The sequence below is a fragment of the Seriola aureovittata genome, chromosome 1 (assembly GCF_021018895.1).
Source record: "Seriola aureovittata isolate HTS-2021-v1 ecotype China chromosome 1, ASM2101889v1, whole genome shotgun sequence".
Lineage (NCBI taxonomy): Eukaryota > Metazoa > Chordata > Actinopteri > Carangiformes > Carangidae > Seriola > Seriola aureovittata.
The window spans coordinates 9079384-9102941 of record NC_079364.1 but is presented as its reverse complement, the minus strand read 5'-3'; the positions used below and the strand labels follow the sequence as shown (position 1 = coordinate 9102941).

At 38.4% G+C, this 23558-nt stretch overlaps 3 protein-coding genes across 5 annotated transcripts; 2 read left to right on the top strand and 1 right to left on the bottom strand.

The window, feature by feature from the left end:
- Positions 1-1703: 1703 nt before the first annotated feature.
- On the bottom strand, positions 1704-7225 carry tmem208 (transmembrane protein 208). The gene is made up of 6 exons (XM_056384564.1): positions 7024-7225; positions 5493-5588; positions 4458-4517; positions 4212-4348; positions 3072-3156; positions 1704-2943 (listed from the first exon to the last, which is right to left on the bottom strand). Exons 1-6 carry the CDS (start codon positions 7027-7029, stop codon positions 2806-2808), a joined length of 522 nt encoding a protein of 173 aa, XP_056240539.1. The 5' UTR covers positions 7030-7225; the 3' UTR covers positions 1704-2805.
- Positions 7226-7910: 685 nt separating this feature from the next.
- On the top strand, positions 7911-14312 carry slc39a1 (solute carrier family 39 member 1). Its single transcript, XM_056382754.1, has 4 exons — positions 7911-8169; positions 9319-9449; positions 9626-9934; positions 11956-14312. The coding sequence occupies exons 1-4, from the start codon at positions 8055-8057 to the stop codon at positions 12307-12309; spliced, it is 909 nt and encodes a 302-aa protein (XP_056238729.1). The 5' UTR covers positions 7911-8054; the 3' UTR covers positions 12310-14312.
- Positions 14313-16514: 2202 nt separating this feature from the next.
- Positions 16515-23288, top strand: rlbp1a (retinaldehyde binding protein 1a). Of its 3 annotated transcripts, none has more exons than XM_056374094.1 (9): positions 16515-16599; positions 17123-17346; positions 18429-18469; positions 19002-19130; positions 19218-19422; positions 20954-21132; positions 21930-22088; positions 22234-22344; positions 22440-23288. In XM_056374094.1, exons 3-9 carry the CDS (start codon positions 18461-18463, stop codon positions 22584-22586), a joined length of 939 nt encoding a protein of 312 aa, XP_056230069.1. In that variant the 5' UTR covers positions 16515-16599; positions 17123-17346; positions 18429-18460; the 3' UTR covers positions 22587-23288. The 3 variants fall into 3 exon arrangements, with proteins under 3 accessions (XP_056230069.1, XP_056230084.1, XP_056230077.1); XM_056374102.1 differs by lacking the exon at positions 16515-16599 and adding an exon at positions 16718-16812; XM_056374109.1 differs by lacking the exon at positions 17123-17346 and having other exon boundaries at positions 16544-16599.
- Positions 23289-23558: the final 270 nt, after the last annotated feature.

Genomic DNA, 23558 nt, shown 5'->3' with positions numbered 1-23558 from the left:
ATTACTCACAAAGCCTGGAAAATGGAATGCAGCCTCAACTCCCTTATTTCATCTTGTCAGGATGAACCCTTTTTTACTGCCATGGTAAACAAGAGCCTCACTCTCCCACTCTTTTCCTTTCTCTCCATCTTAAATCAGCAGCCAAGACAGGGACTCTCACATGAAGTTATTTTCAGAGAGAGACTTCTCCAAAGCAAGACGACTTCAGGCTACGAAGAGAAGAGTTTGCATATGAACAAGCTTCGATCACATGTCAAGTTTTATGTCTCAGGTAAACGTTTCAAAGCTCCGCACATCTTAAAGAAAACACAAGTCAGGAAACACAAAGTACATATGTGAGTTTTGAGGGGGTGGGGTTACGTGCGAGTGAGTGGCCCTGTGCTAAATTACACTGCAACATGGTCCCTCTCAAAGCCCACATCTGGGATTGGCCCTGACAACTGGATGCCGTGCTGCTCTAATTTTGGTTACTTTGTTTATAACCCTATAATAGAGACAGTATAGGACCACAGGGCTGGAATGAAGAAGGGCAGGCAAAGTAAAAGCAGTCATTTTAGAAAAAAAAAGCTTGCGGGGAAGTTGAAGTTTAAGGAAAAATATAAAGCTAGGTAAAACAAGCTGTTGAAATTCCTGTATTGTATTATGGCGAACTTTGTAGGTGCCTTGCTGTTTTGTTTCCTTTGAACAGGATTCACACCATTGCCATGATTCCCCTACACACCTGAAGGAGAATGCAGGTTGTAGCTTGTCGGGTTGGGTAAGCACGGATGCAACAATAATGAGAATTCTGTAATTACATTGGGAGCAGATCTGGGCTTTGCCAGCCCACTCACACTCTTTGGAGTCTGAGAATGAACATAATCACTGAATGCATTTTGTCAACACTTGGATAGACTGTATAAAGTCACTTAGCAGACTTGATAATAAACAACATTTTTTTGCCTGAGGACAGGGCTCAGCTCACCGGATGGAAACAGACACGTTAAATGTAGCTGTGCACCAAGTAGTTGACATTTCTTCAGTATTAGGGGATTAAACTGTCATCTGTGCATTGATTTGTCAGCTCCAATCTTAAATCTCTAATCTCAAATATGTGAGCAGTTTCAAGAGTCAATGGAAAAAGACAGGTGATGAAGTCTTAAGTGCCGCAGCCAGCAAACTTTAATGTGGCGTTCCTCTTCATTAATTCTCACAAAAATCTGTCTACAGTGTATTTAAAACTGTGCTGTCAACTTGCTGTCCTCGAAAGCCTGAAGCTGCCTCATCATTCACGAGGCTGTGCTCATATATTTATGGAAACTGGGGATTCAATGTAAATTCAAATATGGACAGGAAATCCAGACAAATTCTTTCAGCAGATTAAACAAGGTGTTTCAATCAAATTACTCAGGAGTTTTCGATGTCAGTACTACATGACTTTTATAATTGTTTATTTGTGAAAGTCATTTATCAAGCAAAATAAATGGAATATTTTTGGATTGGACTATTACTCGGACAAAATAAAAAACTGTGATGGTCATTTATGATTGATTAATCTAAAAAAAAAAAAAATTTTTTGAATACATTAATCAGTAATGCCAATGATTCAAATTAAGTGGCATACAGTTTTACAATATTAAAAACTAAGCGCGCTCTACTGAGATCACAATTCACCTGCCTGCTCTTCCTAAAGTTTGTAGAAGTAATGACAGGAGAACCGGACATCAGGACGGTTCTTTTATTTCCTCGCATTTAATGCATAAACCAACTTAAATGTCTTTGTTTTTTATTTGGATAAATGGACCATTTGAATACTGCCAAGCCAAAAAGATGACCACAGAATGACAAAAGTAAAAATTATTGCGAAAAGCATGAATTCAGATATTAATTTGACATACTAAACAACAGAAATTAACAATAGACTATGAAATGAAACTATGGACACCTGGGCTGTGAACTGTAACAGCTATTATGGTACATGACTTTAATTTTAGCCAAATATTCCTACTTTTGACCGAGGAGGCTAAAATTTTTTATTTCTCTATGAAAATCACATTATAACCGTTTAAAGTATGTTAGAGATTCTTTAAGTAGGACCCAGTCATTTATGCTCCAATGTATTTATTAAGGCACCAAAAGCAAATTTTAGCCTCCCAGGAAAAGCTCAGTACTTGAATTCATGACTGAAGGAACAATGTTTAGAAACAAAAAACAGAGAGAAAGAACCTGACAACTGAAAAAAAAAAAAAAATCTCTTCTGATATATAATAATACCATGATAAACTCCACACACTGCAGGAAGATTTTTTATTGCAAAAATGTTCCCATTTTCCTATTAAAACTTGATTTATAACCAGTTGATTTTATAAGTCTTAATAGCTCACAAACAAAATCTGTTGGCTCGGTAATGAAGGATCACTGATGAATTGTGTTACATCAGAGACATTTCTGAAAAATAAAATAAAATAAAAGACATTCCATGAAAAACGCGGCACTGATGAAACAAATTCAGTTTGGACTCATTTTCGTTATTGGGGGGAGGTATGTGGGGTGTAACTGAAAGTAAATCTGCTCTTAAATCTCTGCTAGAGGACAAATGATATTTGGACCGTGACATTATCTAAGTAGGGAACATTTCATTTCATAATTTAGGGGGAAAATTGGATTACAAGAAAAAGCAGGAAGAAAACATGGAAAACAAGATTCCACAGTATCAGATTTGGATCGAGTTTAACTTAATAACAAAATTTCTTCCTAAATAACTTATGAGTTCCTCGCCATCTGTATATTAGATTATAAAAATACTGCTCCGTCTGCTCTGCAGCATCAGAATCTCTTCATCTGTCTGCGCTCTTGTCTTCTCTGCTTCTTCTCATTCACTTCCTCTGGTGCTGATGGGCTTTCTGCCATAAACCAGGGGCCCAAAAAATTCACCCAGAGCAGGTGCAGGGCACGAGCCGGGGCCTGACACACACGCATAGAAGACAAGAAAAAAAGGGAAAAAGAAAAGGAATCAGGCAGGAAAATAGCAGCTATCTCATAGGATTGATCTGGGAAACTGGGCACAGAACATCATCCACACAAGCTCTTACCAGCAGCCAAAGATACCAGAAATACGAGGAGATTGTGCTGAGCACTTGCACTATGGCTGTGAGCAGGATGACGTCCTTCAGGTGCCTAAAACCAGAGCAAACAGACAATAAATCATGACTGAAAAATGCCATGTTTCAGTGCACACAGAAGATCTTTGTGCTCTTAGGATTAGTTTCATTATCTGAGGGACCCAATGAAGTCAGGGGTTCTTCAACAAGACAGAAAAATATATATGTGACTGCTATTTATTTACACACTTTATATTAAACTGGAAAATAATATATTATAACTAAAGGGGTCTTTGTGTCATCCATAAGTAAAAATAGAAATATGGCCAGAACTTCTATATGTTTAATGCACAAACCCTACTGGAAATGACAAAATTAATAAATTAAAATGATACTGTAATGATCTATTGACATCTCTTACCATATATACATAAAGAATACAGAAAGCAAAGACTAAAATGTAATTTTATTCACCAAAAACAAAAAATTCCCATCATTGCCTTAGCACTGACTGATGTAGAGGTGTACCGTGTTTTTATTAGAATCTTAAACTACACATTGTCAGCTCAAAACAAAGATGTAAATTCAATCATTTACACATTGCAGGAGGGTGAGCAGGATTTTCAGTCCTGAGTATTGTCTGTAAAGCTTCCTGTCCCAAACACGTGCCATCAATCAGAAGGTTAGAACAGGCTGAATTTAGCCTGATAGGTGAAACCTAGGGCAAAAAAAACAAACAAAAAAAAAAAAAAACACCGATCGCTCACCATTTTTTACAAGATGTATCATTGCTATTAGAGCAAAGCAACATTTTAAGACAACCTCCATAATACATCTACTGTATGCACACTGAAAATGCTTTTGTCTTTCCCAGACACACCACCTTAACGGACAACAAGCATTTTGACTCCTCTGTTCAGCATCCAGAAATATCCTGATAACTGACGCTGGTTCTACGTTACCTCACACTTCAGTGTAAGTCCCTCGGATGTAAAACCATGTCCAAAAAATTTCAATTTTATTTGAATTCTTTTTCACAAATTCACGTTGTCATCTTGTATGTAGAAGATAAAGAGGGAATTTCTCTTGCCAATGTATCTGAATCCTATTTGTATTGTGGGGATTACTTACTCTGCCATTCCCTGCTCCATGTTCAAGTCTATTCCTCCATCCAGGAGACTTCCATCCTCAGCAAACACTGGCTTGGCCATGGCAGACATGGAGCGGTAACTCCCAACATACACTGCTAGTGCAAAAGCAAGCAGCAGCTACGGGATCCATACAAGGTTAAGGGTCAGGAAGGGGGCAATGTTACAAGAGATTACATTATATGTGAGGATATTAAGATTTTAAACAGTCTTTATTAAATACACTCACCCATGTCCAAAATGTAGACGAACTGTAGAAAACCAAAAGATTCACGGCAGCGTATATCGCCTGTGGAGATGAGCAGAATATTTGAAATGGAGATGGATGACATGACAGGAAATAGAGCCGCAAAGATTATTCGATTAATCAATTAGGCAACTATTTTGATAATTGAACAATCGTTTCCATTATGTTTCAAGCAAAAACATGATCTGGTTCCAGCTTCTCAAATGTGACATTTAACTGTTTTTCATGATCATAAATGACAATAAATTTAATATTTTATGGATTTAGAGAGTTAGTCAGGCAAAACAAGCAAAATCACCACCGCAGCTTCTGACAAATAATGAATGCCATTGTTTCACTTTTATCGTTTCATCGACTAAAAAATGTCAAGAAAATACAGAGCAGATGAATAAATGATCTAAATAACCGTTAGTTACAGCCCTACATTATAATCCATAAAACATTTTTCTATACGATTTTTATCCCACACTATCAATTTCTTTACTATCACAGAAGTGACTTCTGAAGTGACTTGATTTTTCAGACAATTCACTGTAACAGCCAAAGATAGTTTCACAAGAGTTTCCAGATAATGGAAAAGACAGATTTACACTGTGAAAGAGGATTTTACCTGTTGCCAACTGTACTGACTTGTAACTGATATAACTGACAGTTCAACACAGTCAATTAGAAGTGAAGCATTAGAAACTAAGTGTAAACATAAAATAATATGAAACATGTAAAACATACTGGTACAAGTCAAAAACTGGGTCTGGCATTTCGAAGTAAAACAACACAGGCAACCTAGGTGCATGGACGACCGGAACCTGAACCCTCCAATGAAGAAGTTCAAGTTTGACAAAGTCATGAACAAGTCTTGATCCAGTGAGAATAAGGTTCATACATGATAGTTATCAGTCAATTAAAGTAAATACACTGGAACAGCGCAGTGTCCATCTCATATCGTACATTTAGGAATTGACTGAACACACAAACACAAACACAAACATATCTCAGAAACAACATTGAGGTTCTTACATTAGCTCCTAGAATGACTCTTGTGTAGAACTTCAGAGTCGCCTCGTTCTCCTCATAGATCTGCTTCTTTCCCTTTGTGCCAACTTTACCTTTGGGCTGTTGAGCAAAACACAGAGAACAGTAAGTTTCAGCAACAGCAGGCAGTTTTTCAACCACATCAGCCAAACACTGCAGGTGCAAAACAGGCTATGCTTTTCAGACATGCCTTCTTTTTGCTCTCTGAAGACAGTGAATGTAATTTAATGTGTGACATTCATTTTACAGTTTCTGCTATTTAACAATAATTTAGACTTCATTTAATTTGCAAACCTCAAGATTTGTGGATTTTATGTGTCTACACAATTTAAATATTAGATTTACAGCTAGTAAAAAATAAAACAAATAATGGGGCATTATATGGACTTAGAAATCAAATCAATCAAATCAAATTTTAGCATTGGGGAAAATGTATCTTTGAACTTTGGCTCCTCACTGTTAGCAATAAAATATCACAAAGTTGTTTCTTTATTGCCCTTATCTACTTTCAGGCTCTTGAACGTGTAACATGTCAACTACCCAAGCAGAGTTACTTCTTCAGTTCAATAAAAGGTATCGATATGAGCTGTTCTATTTGTGAAAACACAAAAAAATTTCAAAAGCAATGTAACTGCCGATTTTGAAAGTGGATTTCAAAAAGTGCTGAGGCTAACACACTTTCACAACAGTAAGTGGTGCAAAAAATTTAAAGAAAATCAGCCGCTCATTGTAACTTTAAGTGAATGTTTAAGTTGTTATAAATCAAAACTCAGTGTAGTAGAAGGAATTTGAAAGTTTATAGAGGGTTTAAAAATTTATATTTAAGACCTTGAAAGACCTTTCTAAAAACATGTACAATAACATTTAACATTTAACACATGGAAAAGTTTGACATTTATCTCCCATTTTGTCAGTACATTCCAACTGTACATAACAATTAGTTACATAATGAATTGATTAATGTGAATGAAACGCAGATAGGCGGCAAAAAATTAATGGAGGGATTAATCATTTAAAAAATAAAGTGATTTAATTTTTCTCTAAACTTGACACTTGTCCATTATGAATCAGTGAGCTTCATAATTAATGCTCCCTATGCTTCCCTAATGCTAAGACTTTTTCCTCAACTTCAAAGGCCTCTTTTGAAGGGAAGTGAACTTTTCAAGACTTTTCAAACTCTGCACACAACCTGAATTTCAATCAGATGACACCACATGTGAACAGATTAACCAAAATGCTACTGGAAGTGATTAAACCTGCTTTTGGTTATTATGTGCACCCTTTTGACTTATAGCAACTGTGATTCAGCTTTGTTGTATATTCTGTCTGTGGAGAAAAAAGTGCTTGTTTTTCCCCTGCACAGACCAGTGTCCAGCTCGTGGTGGTCTCACTGTAGCTGAGGCGGATTTAGCCCTACTAAACAGGTGACGTGAATGTACGAGTGAATGAGTCAAGTGTTGTTGTCTCTGTTGCTGCTGCAGCTGCAGCTGCAGCTGCATGTGTCTGATTCTCTCACCGCCATTCGCTCTCTGAGCCGGTGCTGCTGATTTCTCTTCCACTGCGTCTTCTTTCACATCGACCTCAGTCTGACCCACTGCCGCTGCTCTCCGTTATTGTGTTACTGCATCGAAAAACAAAACAACAAACTCAGGAGTCTACCAGCGCTAAAATTCCTTGTAACACATCAGCATTTGGGTATTTCTGGGGGACAACATATCCGGCGCATGAAAGTGTCGTCATCAACTCGTTATCGTCCTCGCCATAGCGTTGGTCCTCGCGTGAAGCTTGTGGACAGGGCGCCATCTGCTGGTAAATTCAAATGTATTACATTTTTTACTTTTGTTATTATTTATTTTATTTTGTTATTATTTTATATCTATTTTATCTATGATTTAATTCAATTTTAATTTAATTTTCATTGTATTGTAGCTTGTTTGTTTGTTTGTTTGTTTGTTTGTTTTTTTATGGTTTGACAATAGAATTTTTTTGGTAGGAAAACTGGTGAACAAAAATGGTATGTTAGTGTGAGTGTCAGTGGTGGATCCTTTAGTTAAATAACAGTACCACAATTAAATAGGCTGATTTCTCTGGCTAAACTGAAGCTGCCATGAAACTGTGCAAAAACTGCCGATGATAGAAAACATTATTAACAAACACTCACTACAAAGGGATTATTATTACTTTTTAAAAGCCTTCCTATATTTAAGGAGAAAATTACAGTTGCATTTCTTATGGTAAAGCGATTTGTTTCTGTTTTTTATCTATTTATTTATTTTTATTATTATAATTAAAGGTACCAGAGACAGTAGAGGATCTTTGGAGGTACGATCTGTAACTCCGTATTGCGAGACACTATTTTTGACCCTCCTCGGACACCGTAACGAAGGGCAGTACCACTTTGTTTCAGAATAATAACATGACGGTGTCTGTGAGTCTCAGTGAAACTCTTGTCTTGTGTCGTTTAGGAAGCTTCAGCATGTTTCATAGCTAATCTCATGATAGCACAGTTAGGTAGAGAAGCTCACTCTTAAACTGACAGTTTACAAAATGGAATATATTCTCCAGGTGAAAATAGGCGCTTTGTTCGGTCTATTGCTCCTAACTCTTCTTTTTGGATTCATCCCTGCTCAAATCAAATGGTTCAGAAACACAAACGGGACAGGTTGGTAAACGCTGATATAACATGATATAACAGTATTGGTGTTCCTTGGGATGCCTTAAATTACATTATCTCTTAGCAAGAAGGTGCATTAAAATTGCCTGTAATCTCAGCTAAACAATGTGGATTAAGACGAATAATTTAAATATTTTCTTTGTTTGGATTATTTGTTGCTGTGTTACACCTATGCCGAATTATCAAAGGGAGGTCACTGATTAATTTGCAGTTATCACTGCCTATTCTACGATGCGTTAACTTGTGCAGATAAATTAAACACCCTTAAATTGTTAGAAGTTTAAATGAAGTTTAGCGGAACACATTATGTCTCTCTACCGGGTATCAGATCGTGTTTTCACCAGCTGTGACCGCATCACATGTTTTAGGTGCAGATTAGGTGTAGAGGTAACAAACATCATCTGATTTTATCAACTGTGACTTAGAAAACTGTTAACGACATGATAACAGTTGCTGCGATTACAATGGTTAATAGTAAGGTGGTCTTCAATCTTTGATCATTAGACAACCATCATTCTGAGCGGGAACTACAAATTCTTCCGTAAATGCTACATTTAAATGGAAAATTTCAATATGGTGTATGATGTACTGAACTAGAAATGTAACATGTAAGGTCTTTACCATTAGTAAACCCCCCTCTCACCCCTGGGCTGGAGTCACCTGATAGGGATGAAGCAGACGCCCAAAGCTTTACACAGCCTTAACACAGGCTGTCAGGATGCTGACGTTTTTTTTAAATGGAAGTGAAAGCATAATTGGTCTCCTTTACAGGAGTGTGTGTTTGCATGTTCTGATGAGTCATTATGACTTCTCATGGTTTGTCACATGATCCACCAACAATTATTGTAACTTTGGAAGGCAGGAAAGGCAATGATTTTACTTGGAGTGCCATGACTGAGATGTACCATCAATGTCTTCAATTACAGGCTAATTAGAAGAAGTTTGAAAATGTAAAATGGCCTATTAATTCACAGAGAACCATAATAGATTTTGCACAAAATCAGAGCATCACATAACTGAGGCTAAAATAGGAAAATACGCTTTATTTACTCTGCAGTTTGTCGGCATTTTGTCTGTGTGTTTGTGTGTGAAAGCCTATGTTGAAAGGTAAGAAATATTTTATCTTTTCATTTAAAGAACCCCACCGCACTGTCCTGAGTCTGATCAGCTGTTTTGCCGGGGGAGTCTTCCTGGCGGCATGTCTGCTCGACATCATTCCAGATTATCTGTCTGACATCAACACTGAGCTGGATGCTCGAAAGATAGAGGTACGTCCAAATATGGACAAACTCTGGACCTGAAAAAATTGATGCAATTAAGAATTGATTTTATTGGAAATGTATCTGTCAGTATTTTTTTTCTGCAGTCCAAATCCATTCTCTAATTCTTAATTTTACCAGACTCAACCTGCAAACTGTTTAATCTCAATATCGGTCTGCAACAGACCAGCTTCCCTCTTCCAGAGTTCATCATGGCTGCCGGCTTCTTCACAGTCCTCATACTGGAGAAACTTGTCCTGAACTGTCGGGAGATGGGAGGGGCTCAGGAGGAGAGGGCACCCCTTATACCGGACAACAGAAACGGGCATGGCCATGGTCATGGAACAAGCCCTGATCTGGAGAGCAGCGGCCACCACGTCCACGTCGACTTTCAGGCTCACTCTCCCTTTCGTTCCTTCATGCTCTTCCTCTCGCTTTCACTCCATTCAGTTTTTGAGGGTCTTGCTATCGGCCTACAGGACACTGATTCAAAGGTAAGAAGAGAGAAAGTACTTCACCTGGTGTTAAAGTTAAATCTGCGCAGAGTTCCAGAGAATGTGCAGCATTTGTTGTTTTCTCCACTTTCTTTTTTCCCCCACACTTTTAAAGAACGAAATAGAGAATCAAAGGCAAGACGTCACCTCCAGGCCTCTGTTCCACGAGCTTCAGTAACTCGCTCATTCAGCATTTCCTTCATTTGTCTTTGTGAAAAAATAAAGCATGTTCTTAATCAATGATTACTTTGTGAGCGCAGAAAATACAGTTCACATAAAAGACAACTACAAGTGCAGTAGCGCAGATAATTATCTCCATAACCGTAAAACTCACCAATGCTCTCCCCTTAAGTCATTTTTCAACCTTTTAGTTCTGATGTCTGGAGTCTTAAAAACGTCCACAGAGTTCAGTCTGCTGTCACGACAGACATGTGTGAGGTAACTGCAACCCCAGACTCATTCATGGACTGTGATGTTTAGCCTGCGAATATCAAGGGCTTATGGGAAGTGGTGTTTGTTAAAGGAAGCTAAAATATATATATATATACTGAATAAACAACGGTAATAGATAATCTTTCAGTTCAAGCAGTTGAACAAGTTGAAGCAAGCCACATGACATACTCTTGAGAATGGCTCTGTTCCAAGGCTGTACTTTTAGTTATTAGTGTTGCTGTAGATTTGAATGGGATTTTTTTTTTTTTTTTTGGTTTTCTTACTTCTGGAGCAGAACCAGGAAATTCTGGGTTCTCTCTACGTTACCTCTCTGGTTCTTCGTGCTTTAATGCATGTTTAATGCATGCACTTTGTAAACATTTGTCTTAGGAAAGTGCAGTTCAAATAGAGTTGGAATCATATTCACAGCAGTATATCTAGAAGAAAGCAGGGTTTCAGTTTATAGCTTCAGGACGCTTTGACAGGAAAGGAATCTCACGGTCACGCAGGTCAAAGCTGTTTCTTCTAGTCACAAGACAGCCTAAGCATTGAGTTTTCCCTCAGGGCTTTTCATCTACATTTTGTGGTGCGTTACTTGGGTCAGCTGGCAATTTACTTCACTATTTAGAAAAATAAACTTTAGATTCAATGAATAAATTGATTATGAAATACAAACGTTATTTATTTGAATTAATCCTTTTGCAATTAAGATCTCATTTTCAAAGGACACCTAAGTATTTTAACGACATTATTCAAAGTTACATTACAAGATGTTAGAGAAGAGTAATATATGTTAGAAAAAAGGAATGGTGAATAAGACAAAGAATAATAAGGTAAAACAAGTACACTCTAAAAACTGGGATTTGAAACCGTAAATCCTCAGCAGGTCTGAGTTTACCATTTAATGCAGGACAAGAATCCATTTAGTTGGCCTGAGTCGACTGTATGAAGGAGGAGTCAGCTTATAGAGTAACTTTACACCGTGTGTTTTTGCTGAGCTGCAGTAGTTGAACTTCTCAACCTGCCACAGTGAAGAAGAAGTGTGCTCAGGATGTGGTCAGTGCACACTCACGTCCCTGTCGAATGAAGTTTCAGGTGCTGAAGAGCAGATTTGTAGATGAAACATCTAAGTTCATGTTAATTGTCAAAAGGGCTCCTTTCTGAATTCTAAACCCAGGTGTCACAAATGATAATAAATCAGTTATGGGCTATATATATAGCTTAAATCTAAGAATATTATACATTTTGATATCAATACATGAAATGAGACAGTTAATGGATAAAATAACCAGACATGAATATCAGCTTTGAGTTAATCCAGCATATTGGATACTTGAAAAATCAGGATACAAAAGAATAATAAATGAAACGATTAGCAGAGACGTTACAGGTATAGCTGTATGGTATAAACAGCACAGCATTGTCCAATAGTTTTGTCCTATTACCCAGTCTTATTTACCCACTAAAACTCAACCAACCTTTATCTACAAAGTCATCAACATCTACTATTGTTTCTGCAGGTTGCTTCTTCGTTGATCTTTTATAAGAGGAGAAGAGAAATAACCATAAAAGCTCTTTGTATTCTCCAGGTATTAGAGATCTGCATCGCTATACTTGTCCACAAGAGCATCATAGTGTTCAGCCTGTCTGTGAAGCTGGTCCAGAGCGCAGTTCGTCCATTGTGGGTAGCTGCTTACATCGGAGTATTCGCCTTGATGTCGCCTTTAGGCATCGCTATCGGCATCAGTGTGATGGAGGCTCAGCTAGAAGCCGGAGCGCTAATTCAGGCCATCCTGGAGGGGCTCGCTGCGGGGACGTTTATTTACATCACCTTCCTGGAGATCCTCCCACATGAACTGAATTCCCCCGGGAAGCAACTTCTGAAGGTGCTTTTCATCCTGCTAGGCTTCAGCGTCATGGGAGCTCTGACGTTTCTGGACTGAGATGTGTCAGGACATGGCCTGGGCACTTTGTGCCAATTACTGCAGCTGCCATAAGTTTGCAGGTGACCTTTGTACAGGACAAATCATTTCTGCTAGAAAAGAAGAAGTAGGTTTGCTGACGCACTGTTAAATCCAACTCTGAGTTTTTATCGTCAAAGGGAGCATGACAACAGATGTTGGTGTTTTATTGCTTTCAATATACTTTCGAAAAATTTCATAAAGGAGGACGCTGGTTGATTTATGTGTATATAATATCTTTTTAAGAGGATTTTATGTAAAGAGAAACCACTTCCTGCAATGATAAGTTTGTCATACATTGAAAAGATGTGGCATCTCACTGAGTCTCCTCATTTATCACTGCCCATGTTTGGAAACATGCTTTGGGCCTGCAAACAAAACCGCCGTCTCTGACCTTTGACACTATTGAGGAAACCCCTGGAAACAAAGGGCCTCGTTGTATGTATATGATACCTTGTTATTATTTTAATCATTTCACGATATCAGTACCTCCAGATATGTAATGTTTACATTTTATGTGAAGCAAATTCAAACTGAGAGCGTGACAGCTTCTTGTTTCCAAAAAAACACTGTTGGTGCCTTCACTTTAGTTGAAGTTGAAGTACTAGAGGCTCAGCTGGATGGTTGGTCTCTGTATAATTGTTGTTAAAGATGTTTCCACTGATTCGGGTTTATTTAGTAAATACTGGCATTTTAGTGCAATGCTTTTAATTGTAGTTTTCACTATTTGGCTGCTTTTAAACAATCATCAGTTTTTATATTTGTCCAGCAAAGTACTGTAAATGCAAACTGACTCCCTGATGCCTTACGAGGATGTGTGCACACAAAACAAGAGTGGCAATGATGAGAAAATATGTGGGATTTTTTTTTTTTCTTTTTGACCTTTTCCAATAAAGAAGGAGTGATCGTCTCCACAAATGTGCAAGGATAAAATGTAACTGAGTTTTAACAACCCACTATTTAAGCAAGCTGATCACTAATATTTACATTGTGCCGACCTTTGTCCTAGTTTAGTCCAGTCTGTTTTGCCACTTTGTCCAGTCTGACTTGACCAGACTGTTTTTCCATTGATAGACAGAATGCTGCTTCCTTATGTAAAAAACTTTGAGTTCCTCTATTTTAAATTCGGACAAATAAAAAAGCTTTAAATATCAGGACAGAGACATGTGCAAGATAATTAATTGATTCTGTAAACTGATACATTTTATAGTCTATTACTAGTGCACACAACTGTATTTGTGTCAAGTAATCAAACCTTGCAGGACATTGGGTGCATAAATTCATACTACTACTACTACTACTACTACTACTACTACTAACTACAGTATGGGCTGAGGGCCAAAACTATTTTTCATGGTCCACACATGTCAAAGAGAATGTATTATTAATAATAATAATAATAATAATAATAATAATAATAATAATAATACATACAGTGTGTGCACTGAATTAAAAAAACTCAAACAATGTGTAAGTGTATGCATGTAATTTTAGCTGCAAACTGTCTCTGTTGAGTCACACGTCCTGTTTAAGTCCGTCATGTGATGGTCAGATTGTTCCCTGAGCAGAACAAATAGCAGGAAGTTGGAATGTGTGTGGGGTTTTTTTTTTTCATGAAAAACCAATGTCAGCAGTTTTACTAATGCCAATTCAAACATGGTGTGTCTAATATTTTGTGCAGATGTGCACATTATCTGCATTTTTTAAATTTTAAAAAATGGCAATTTGACCAAGACTGATGAAACAATTTACCCAAAAAAAAGAATGCAATTACTGTCACAAATTGTGCATTGTAATGTCTGTAAGTCATTTATGTACAAAAACATGTTGCATTTTTTTTTTTGTCATTTTGCAAGTCGACCTACACTTGTTATTTTGTGCCTTATGATCATTTATCTCAAGCCAGAGGCGACTTTGTTGTCTGTTGTGTAAACTTAATGAGATTAAAGATAAAAGAGGAATTTTCTTCCTACATGTTCATTCTATGCAAAAGTTTCAGAGTCTATAATCATTGTTAGGTGGGTTATAGAATAATAATAATGATAATAATAATAATATAATAAATAAAATACTTTTTTATACTTAGTGTAGACATACTTGAACTATAACTATTTACTCAAATTGTTCCTACATTTAAAGTAAGTTTAACACATATTTATTTTATAATAAACATACTGTATATTAATAGGTGTCTATTTAATTTGAATAAATACAAAGTACATGTTACAAAAATTACTTTAACTCCCTTAATTACAACGTAATGGTATTAGTCAATTACTTCACTTTACTCCAGTGAATTTTAGTCAAATATCAGTTGTATATAGTTAATACATTACATGTAATATTAGTATGTCAGAAATAGCACTCTGGATAATTCAATAATTAGTGGGAATAAAGAAGGTGAACAAGGCAGCAGATTACTGGTGCCACTAGGTGGGAGTGTTTTCCTCTGATTGATAGCCTCCCTCAGAGAGGCCGGTGTTTTACAAAGGCAACATTAGAGGTCTGGAGTATTAGTTCTAGGAACATACTTCGCTGATGCAGGTTTAGGATTATCAATAAAACCATTTCACAAAGTTTTCTTAACTTTTAAAAGCCTTCTGGCCACCTTGATTAATTATGCTTTGAGAAGATATTTTGACACGTCACTGTAGAAAAAAGTGAAGGTGTAAATAATAAAATCAGTGATTTCTTAATTATATTTGGAGGCTCCAGTTTTAGGGTTGTGGTAAAGTGAAAGCTAGTGCACTTTAACACTGTCATGTTGTTCTGGGACACTGGGAACTAGGAAAAAAGGAGCTTTGTTAAAGTTATCAGTAACATCTGTGCTTTTCTCACCAAGACAAAACAAAATGTCTGCTGTGAAAAACAAGTGTCGATCAGTCCTTGTCTTCAGAGTTGAAATAATGGTGGTTTAGATTTGAACATCTTTTTCTCTTTCGACCCTGACCTCATAACTGCTTTTTTAGACTTAGAGATGACATAAATATTTGATTCATTCAAACAGCAGAGCAGTAATGTGGAGGATTTTCTATGCATTTGTATTCCTACAGGCCTATTTGTTGGCTTGCTTGGTGACATAACTGGCAGGAATTCCTTCACATCAAAGAACTTAACTGGATACTAGAGACAAAAACACTTGTATAGCCATGTCTGATGTGGTACATGGAGGCATTGTTAACCCCTGGTTGTGTCTCCTAGGGAATAGGAGGTTATTCATGAGCATCCACTAATGAGAGGTGGTGATGAAGCAACAATAGCAGAGTACAGTAAGTCTGCCAGTTCTGGATGACAGAGGCCTCAGTGTGTGGAGGAGGGAGACCCAGCAGAGCATCGAGCTTGAGTGTGGGACGGAGGCTTTCTCTGTTCACCCACAGCTCATTAGCCGTCCTAAGCCTATAAGGTCTGCTTTTTCATGCTGCGATGGCATGCCTTACTCTCGGGGTGCACTATGTCATGAGGAAAGAGAAAAATATGCAAGCCATGGCTGATCATTTAAAACTTTTCGACTGCATAAACAATTTATTTGATTAATGTACAATTCAATCGACTTTTTTAGGCTACTGAAGTTAAAAGTTATATAGCTGAAATTACTTTGAGCCTCTAAGCTCCCTCACCATAATCTACAGTAGCTGTGTAGAAGACCCCCTAACAGGTCTCATCCAGATTGTGAATTGCATACAAAGCTTAAAATCTGAAACACTCACTTAAGTGTTAGAAATTAAACACAATTATTTTATGGCCTTGATTCATCCGCTGGGGACCATGACTGTCTGAAAAAAATGGCCGCCCATCCAACAGCTGATGAAATATTTCAGTCTGGACCAATGTGACAGATGAACCGAGCAACTGGCATGTACGTAAAAATGTACATTTCTGCAAGTGACTAACACATAAGATTATTCAAGGCAGTAAAATGAATAATAGATACATGACAAAATCTCCATCAAGCCCCAAAACCTAAAGGGAAACATGATTTGATTTGCAATTCAATTCAATCTCAATTAATGATACTAAAAGAGAAGAAAATTGTCTGATGTTGTGCGATCATGGATAAGTAATCCATAATCTGGGACGCAAAACAAGAGGGACCCTCACATGAGGATTTTAAAGAATGTGCAGAGAGGAATGTGTAATGTGGATCTGAAAGTGTGAGTTCTCCTTCACAGGTGGTCATCTCGCTCATATGACATTTCTACAGGCAAATCCAACCTTTCATGTCACGTGCTGACCAGGTGACACGCCAGGCCTAACAGCGGAGATACGAGGGATGTAAGAGACGAATTCTTCCATTTCATACAATATATAAAGTTTAAGAGTTAAATAAATAATATACTGTGAGTGGAGCTTGAATGAAAAACATAGAAATCACTTAACAACCCTATTCCATGCTTAAGTTTCAAAATAAAGTTACGTGTCGATGTCGCAGTTATGTAATGTGGACAAATCTTCATCAGCGGCGTTTTGCTCAACCGCCAGTTCAAAGTACGGTGGCCCAGAGGCACAAAATATATAGTGTTTTCTAAAATGTTGCTGTGTTTTCTGGTTTGTTAACACGTTTTTCTGGATTGTTGTGTTTTCTTAAAATGTTTTTATGTTTTCTTTTACTATTTCTGTCAATTAGCTTTATATAATTTCCTTGTGTTTTCATAAATATGATTACATTTTCTTTTTTCTTTGTGTTTTTTTATTAATGATTTTTTTGTTGTTGTTGGTGCGATTTCTAACATCTTGTCATTTCTGTCCAAATAGTTTCATGTGTTTTCTTCAGTGCTGTTGTGTTTTTGCTCCATAGGACTACAGTGATAGTCCGGGCCAGTGTCATACACCTCTCCTCCATCCTCGCTCCCCCTTCCCCTCACAGTTTGCATCATGTAGATTAGCCGCTCATTGTAATCCACTGTGTCATTGTAATCCTACTCTGAGTGACGATTTCAGTAACTCCTCCCCTCTTGGTCCTCTCCCCTCCTGTTGACTCCTTTGCCACTCCGTCCACTTCTCTCATCCCGTCTGTTTAAGGTAAGGCTGCTCAGCTCTTCAGCTGAAATGATCCCTAGATAGATCTGGAAATATAAAATGAAATGATAAAAGTCATTAATAAAACAAAACTGGCCAATGCTTATTCACATTGGATGCTGAATGCCAGATAACTATAATTTATTCTAATGAAAGAAATGTGTAGTGTAATCTCAGTGCCCATGCATTGTATGTTTTGTTTATGTATATGTATGAGTGTCCATATATAATACGTGACAAGTCTTACACACTAACTGGTGGCTGACAACACACAGTTTTGCTGGAGTTGAACTGTCATGATTCTTGGTTAAATGGCTTTAAATCAACCAATATCAACATCACTATATGACTTTATATCATACTCAGTTAACATTATGTGGCCATATCTGTTTTTGAAATGTTTCCATTTTTTTAGAAGACTGTTTTGAATGAGACTGCTTGATCAGCAATACTGTGTGTACTTTCAACGAGCCATGTCCAGTTAATGTAGGTCTATTTTTAGATTGCAGTTAGAGTGGGAATACTCTGTTTCCTAATCCAAACAATAATGGATTTTCTTGCTCAATTTGTACATTAACTAAAATGTAAAATTAAATCATATGTCGTAATATATTGATGTTTCTGCATATTCATTAAAATGTCCATTATTATAGTTTTTGTTTTACAAAAAGAGCAGTGACATATGTCATGTCTTGCTGCTTGTTTTAGGAAATACATTCACAACTTGAGAAATGGGTTAAGAATTTTTTTTAACTTTTCAGCAAACAGAAAATTTCTATTTTCATTATTTCAACAGAGTCTGTCAGGATTCAGGAAATTTAGAAATATATAGGGAATACATGAGAAACAAACTGGGCTGATTCAGGTTTCTGGGAGAGTAGAGCTTAGCAGATATCTAATGTTTTGTTAGCTGTTATATGACAGGATGTCTGCTCCACTGATGAGTAAAGAAACCACTCTCCATTTCCAACATTTGGACTTCACTGAGCCACATATTCTACAACACTACCTGACGATGTAGAAAGAAAGACTTCACGGTTTGATGGGCTTATGTTTTGTTTGTACCAATCCTTCTTTCTTCACAGTGTTGGTGAAGCCGCTGAGAGACGCTGCAACCATGGCTGCTGTAAGTTTAATCACTCTGCAACAATTCAAAGAAAGTACTCGAGAGTCACTTTGTCTGGCTGCAGTTCAGTGGTTAAATATCTTGGACGTGAGATAAAAGCATCAACTCTTGGAGGTTTGACTGTCAGCGCATGATGCTGCTTAATGCTGTTATTATGCCACTAGATGCTGGACTCTGGGATGGACCCTTAAGCTGTTTTTAAGAAGTGGCTTTAGAAGTCCTTTCAGTAATCATGTGAAGCAGCTTAACCAGCCGCTCACTGGTGTGCATCGTTTGGGGTCTGCTCTGGCTCAGATGGGTTGTAGGTCTCAGGTGCATGTGTGCTGGTGTATCTGTGTGACCATTTGTTATACTAAACAAAAACTTACGCTCACTGTTTTGAGCTGCCATTCAAGTAATCAAGCAATAAAGCAATTTAAAATACATTTTAAAGAATGACTCAAAAAACTGATTATCTGATGATAGATAATAACCTGCATAAGGAAGTATGATGTTTTCTTTTTAAAAACGTTTTACACTCATCTTTATGCAGACTGGATCTTTCCGTATGGTGTCAGAGGAGGAGCAGGCCATGAGGTCCAAGCTGGAGCATTTGACAGTGAAGGATCATGGGCCAGTGTTTGGGCCTTGCCACAAACTGCCTGGCCACACTGTGCAAAAGGTTAAAAAAAAAAATTGGTTAGTAGCATGTACAGATGAGAAAATCTGAATATTAGATCAATATGTGTCTCCTGTGTTTTTCCTCAAGGCGAAGGATGAGCTGAATGAGACGGATGAGAGGCGGGCATCATCACTGAAGGACCTGCGAGCCATGATGAAGGACCGAGCGGCGGACGGAGACGACCTGGCCAAACTGGTGCTGGAGCGCTTCGGGGACAAACCCGACTCTCTGCTGCTGCGCTTCCTCAGAGCCCGCAAGTTCGATGTTGTCAGAGCCCACGAGCTCCTGAAGGGTGAGTAACACAGGAATCCACCTGATGGTCCATGCAGCTTCATATCAGTGACTTCTGTCTCAGTTCTGAGATTCAGAATGGGAAAGGGGACCCCCCCCCCCACTCTTTATATTACCAGAAGTGAATTTTATTATTTTGGCATCCGTTTGTTTTTGATTCAGTGTCTGCGGACATTTTCCAATAGCTTCGGTAATGGAGCGTGAGACCTCTTTTGTGCTCCTCGTTTGCATGAATCCTACCCATCACTGAGACAGGGAGGCATATGTTCATTAATTGGGAGCTTTGCGATGCTTCTGAGTTTCCCCTCACAAAGCCCTCCTTTGTGTCCAAATGGGACAGCAAGTTTACTTTTTCTTGTGAACCCACAGTGTTCTGCTGGGAACGTCACAACGCCTGTGCTGATTGTGTTGGTCTGGGAGAGGAGAGAAGATGAAAAAGCAGAGTGGCTTGACACTCCTGTGAGAAGAGGCCATGAATTTGACTTGCTTACTGTTTGTGTGTGTGTGTGTGTGTGTGTGTGTGTGTGTGTGTGCACTTTATTTTTCAATCTTCTTGATGACCAAAAATATAGTAAAATGCAATAACCCTAACTATTATCCCAGCTGTGATCTGCACTCAGCCATATTTATACAAAATAAGTCAGTAATCCCAAACTGTGATCTAATACTATAAAACCTGATGCCTGACGTATGCACAGCAAGAAATACCTGGACAAATAACATCACATTTCTTTTTTTTCCCCACATCTTGCTATTGTTATCTGAATATTTGGTCCTTGCACTGACAGAGTCACAATAAAACACACACATTTATGAATAAAGCAGGAGAACTTATTAATGTGAGAGGGGAATGTGATGGGAATGTGAACTTGTTCTGTAGGGTTAATTGCTACTTGCTCAGTACATGCACACAAGCGCGCACACACACACACACACACACACACACACACACACACACACACACACAACATGCACATGCAGATGGACTATATCACATGCACACACATTAACTGTGGGGTAATTGGTTCCTCGGTATGAAGAGGCTCAGTGCAGCACTGAATATGCACTAAGACAGTGGTGTCATTGTGTTTGACATAACAACCTGCACTGAGCAGTTATGCACTGTGTGAACCAATAAGGGAGTGCAGCTGATCTTTCAGTGATGATGTACAGGTGTGTGTGAGCAAATAGTGCCGGCATGTGGGCCAAAACGGGCCCTCCAACAAAATGACTTGGCTCTACAATGAAAGCTGAAGTTTTACCATTCATAGCGTGCGTCAACACTTTTGCATGATTAAGCTGCTGTAACTCTCTTTGCACTCACTGACCTAATGGGAAAAATAACATAATATCTGTCCATGGAAACATCCCTAAAATAACAAGTTTTATAAATCTGTTTTATTCTTAGAAGAAATAAAATTGTCCAAAATAAAAAAATGCATATAAAGCTGCATCTGCCTGTAGACCTGCGTTGCCCCCCTATTGAACAATGCTGAAAAAAATCTATCCCTAACCGCAGACCCTTGTTCTAGGTTATGTGCGTTTCAGGAAAGAGTATCCCGAGCTGTTTGAGAACCTGACCCCTGAGGCGGTCCGCAGCACCATCGAGGCGGGCTACCCTGTGGTTCTGCCCAGCAGAGACAAGTACGGCCGTGTGGTCCTGCTCTTCAACATCGAGAACTGGGACCTGGAGGAGATCACATTCGATGAGGTAGCTGTAAATCAAACTTCTTTGATACACAGGTATATGCAAAAGTTTGGGTCAAATTACGTATTTTGTTGATTTGTGAAGGGAAAAGAAGTGAATACAAAGAGATATTAAAAATAGCCTTTCTTCATTCAACTTCAGATCAATTTTGGGCCCCATACTAAGTTAGTACTTATCAACTCCCTCCACTTTGACTAATGTTAAGCATGGGGGTGGAAATATTCTGCGTTTGTGGTTGTTTGACAGCCAGTGGAACAGGAAACACCGCACAGATAGAGATGGATTCCATTAAATATCAGCAAATTCTGGATTGAAAATGTCCTGCAGTCAGTGAAAGAGCATGAAACTGAGAAGAGGCTGGCTTCTACAACACAATGATCCAAAGTAGACCTCAAAATCCACCATGAACGACTTCCACAAAAGACAAGCTGAAGTCTTCACAGTCCCCCTGACTTGAACATCAATGAAAATCAGTGGGTAGATCTGAAACATGCTTTGTTCATGGCAGCTAAAAATATCTCAGAACTTGACGCGATCTGCAGCAAGAATCAAGGACAGAAAGACTCTTTGCTGCAAGCTGTGATTTCTGCCAAAGAGGGAGTAACTATGCATTCTCATTTTGAATGTGTGTTTGCTGCAGGGTTTTATCTACTTCTTTTCACTTCAAAAATCAACAAAATATGTTATTTCCCTAAATGTAAATGTACAGTTGAAATGAATTTTGAAAATTTTTTCCAAAGTAGTTGTTTGTTTGTGTGTGTGTGTGTGTGTGTGTGTGTGTGTGTGTGTGTATGTCACAGATCTTGAGAGCATACTGTGTGATCCTGGAGAAGTTGCTTGAAAATGAAGAGACCCAGATCAACGGCTTTGTCCTGATCGAGAACTTCAAGGGCTTCACCATGCAGCATGCCTCAGGAATTAAGCCGGCTGAGCTCAAGAAGATGGTGGACATGCTGCAGGTCAGATCAGACTGGAGAGGGAAGCCCAGGATTTCTTGATATGGAATGTCAGAACTGTGAATATTCAAATCTTTCGCTGTCTCTTGTGTGTGTGTGTGTGTGTGTGTGTGTGTGTGTGTGTATGTGTGTGTGTGTACTCCTGCAGGACTCCTTCCCCGCCCGTTTCAAGGCGGTCCACGTTACTCACCAGCCCTGGTACTTCACCACCACGTACAACGTGGTGAAACCCTTCATGAAGAGCAAACTGCTGGAGAGGGTGCGGACAGCTGCTATCAACGCTTCAAGTTTGTTTCTGGGTTTTTTTTTTTCTGACAGTTTTCTCTCATCTGAACAAGTTGCATCTCTCCTCAGGTCTTTGTTCACGGTGACGAGCTGGATAACTACTTGAAAGAATTCGATGCAGACATCCTGCCAGCAGATTTTGATGGGAAAGCCTCTGTTGCTGACTGCCAGGCCATCGCCACCAAGATTTTTGGCTCTGAAGACACTGCTCTCTGAAACAGTCCTCCCTTTTCAAACCCAGGAGTCATAGTGTCCTTCACCCTAGATGCTTTTTTTGTGATCAGATCAGACATGTGGTCTACTTTGAAGCTAGGTTGATATTGTTATTTTTATTATTAATATTCAGGCAGTTCCTATGAGCAAAAAGAAGTATCTAGAGTTAGGAGCAGGGGGATGGTTTTGCAAATGAGTAATATATGGTGATAGAAACAGGAACGAAAAAGGATGTTTAGATATTACAGAGAGAGTAACTGATGGTTAACGTTTGTGATTTTATAGTTCTGACAAGTTACGCTCCTCTTGTGATTGTTACAGTCCAAGCACAGGGAGGATGAGAGAGTTTATAATGTGATGAGGTCAGACTGAGTTTGGTTTGGTGTTCTTCGCCTTAAAAATGAATTTCACAACATATAGAAGTGTCTTGTGCCAACAATGCTGTCAGATGAAGGAGAACAGTTGTGTATTTCAATTATTAAGGGTGAATTTTACAAAGGTACGAGGAGGGGAAACTGATGATGGATATGCCTGCATTTGATTGTTGTTTAGGAGCCGGAGCCTCCTGATGCAGTGCCATGGAAACACTTCTTTGTCTCAACAGCCTTGTTTGTGTTGTTGCACACAGATGCCTGATGTACCACAAAGATCCATTCTGCAGCGCGCATTGGATTGGGAAATGTTCAATAAAATAGTTTTTTTGTGTGTCTGTAATTTTATATGAATCACCATTTTTATAATGTGTTCTTCCTGTTATTTCTGCTAACATGATGCATCTTTCAGAAAACGAGTTTAAACCAGACTTTCCTCATAAACCTATCAGACCTGTTTTAAGCTAAATCTGGACCATAAAGGTGGTTTAAACTAGTCTGACCTACAGGAGGTTACCATAGACATCACTGACCACTCCTTGCCGTCCTGGTCAGGCTAGATTTCAGGCTGAACCACAGACAGTCAGTGTTTTCCTCCCTGAAG

What these genes read in the sequence shown, in the direction of transcription:
- tmem208 (XM_056384564.1), bottom strand. An exon ending in GAGTCATTCTAGGAGCTAAT is followed by an intron (nt 4,518 to 5,492) that starts GTAAGAACCTCA and finishes TCATCTCCACAG; the next exon opens with GCGATATACGCTGCCGTGAA. An exon ending in TCTGGTATCTTTGGCTGCTG is followed by an intron (nt 2,944 to 3,071) that starts GTAAGAGCTTGT and finishes CGTGTGTGTCAG; the next exon opens with GCCCCGGCTCGTGCCCTGCA.
- rlbp1a (XM_056374094.1), top strand. An exon ending in CTGGCCACACTGTGCAAAAG is followed by an intron (nt 19,131 to 19,217) that starts GTTAAAAAAAAA and finishes TTTTTCCTCAAG; the next exon opens with GCGAAGGATGAGCTGAATGA. An exon ending in AGCCCACGAGCTCCTGAAGG is followed by an intron (nt 19,423 to 20,953) that starts GTGAGTAACACA and finishes CCCTTGTTCTAG; the next exon opens with GTTATGTGCGTTTCAGGAAA.
- slc39a1 (XM_056382754.1), top strand. Translation starts at nt 8,055, where the DNA reads ATGGAATATATTCTCCAGGTGAAAATAGGCGCTTTGTTCGGTCTATTG. An exon ending in TGGATGCTCGAAAGATAGAG is followed by an intron (nt 9,450 to 9,625) that starts GTACGTCCAAAT and finishes GGTCTGCAACAG; the next exon opens with ACCAGCTTCCCTCTTCCAGA. An exon ending in TACAGGACACTGATTCAAAG is followed by an intron (nt 9,935 to 11,955) that starts GTAAGAAGAGAG and finishes TGTATTCTCCAG; the next exon opens with GTATTAGAGATCTGCATCGC.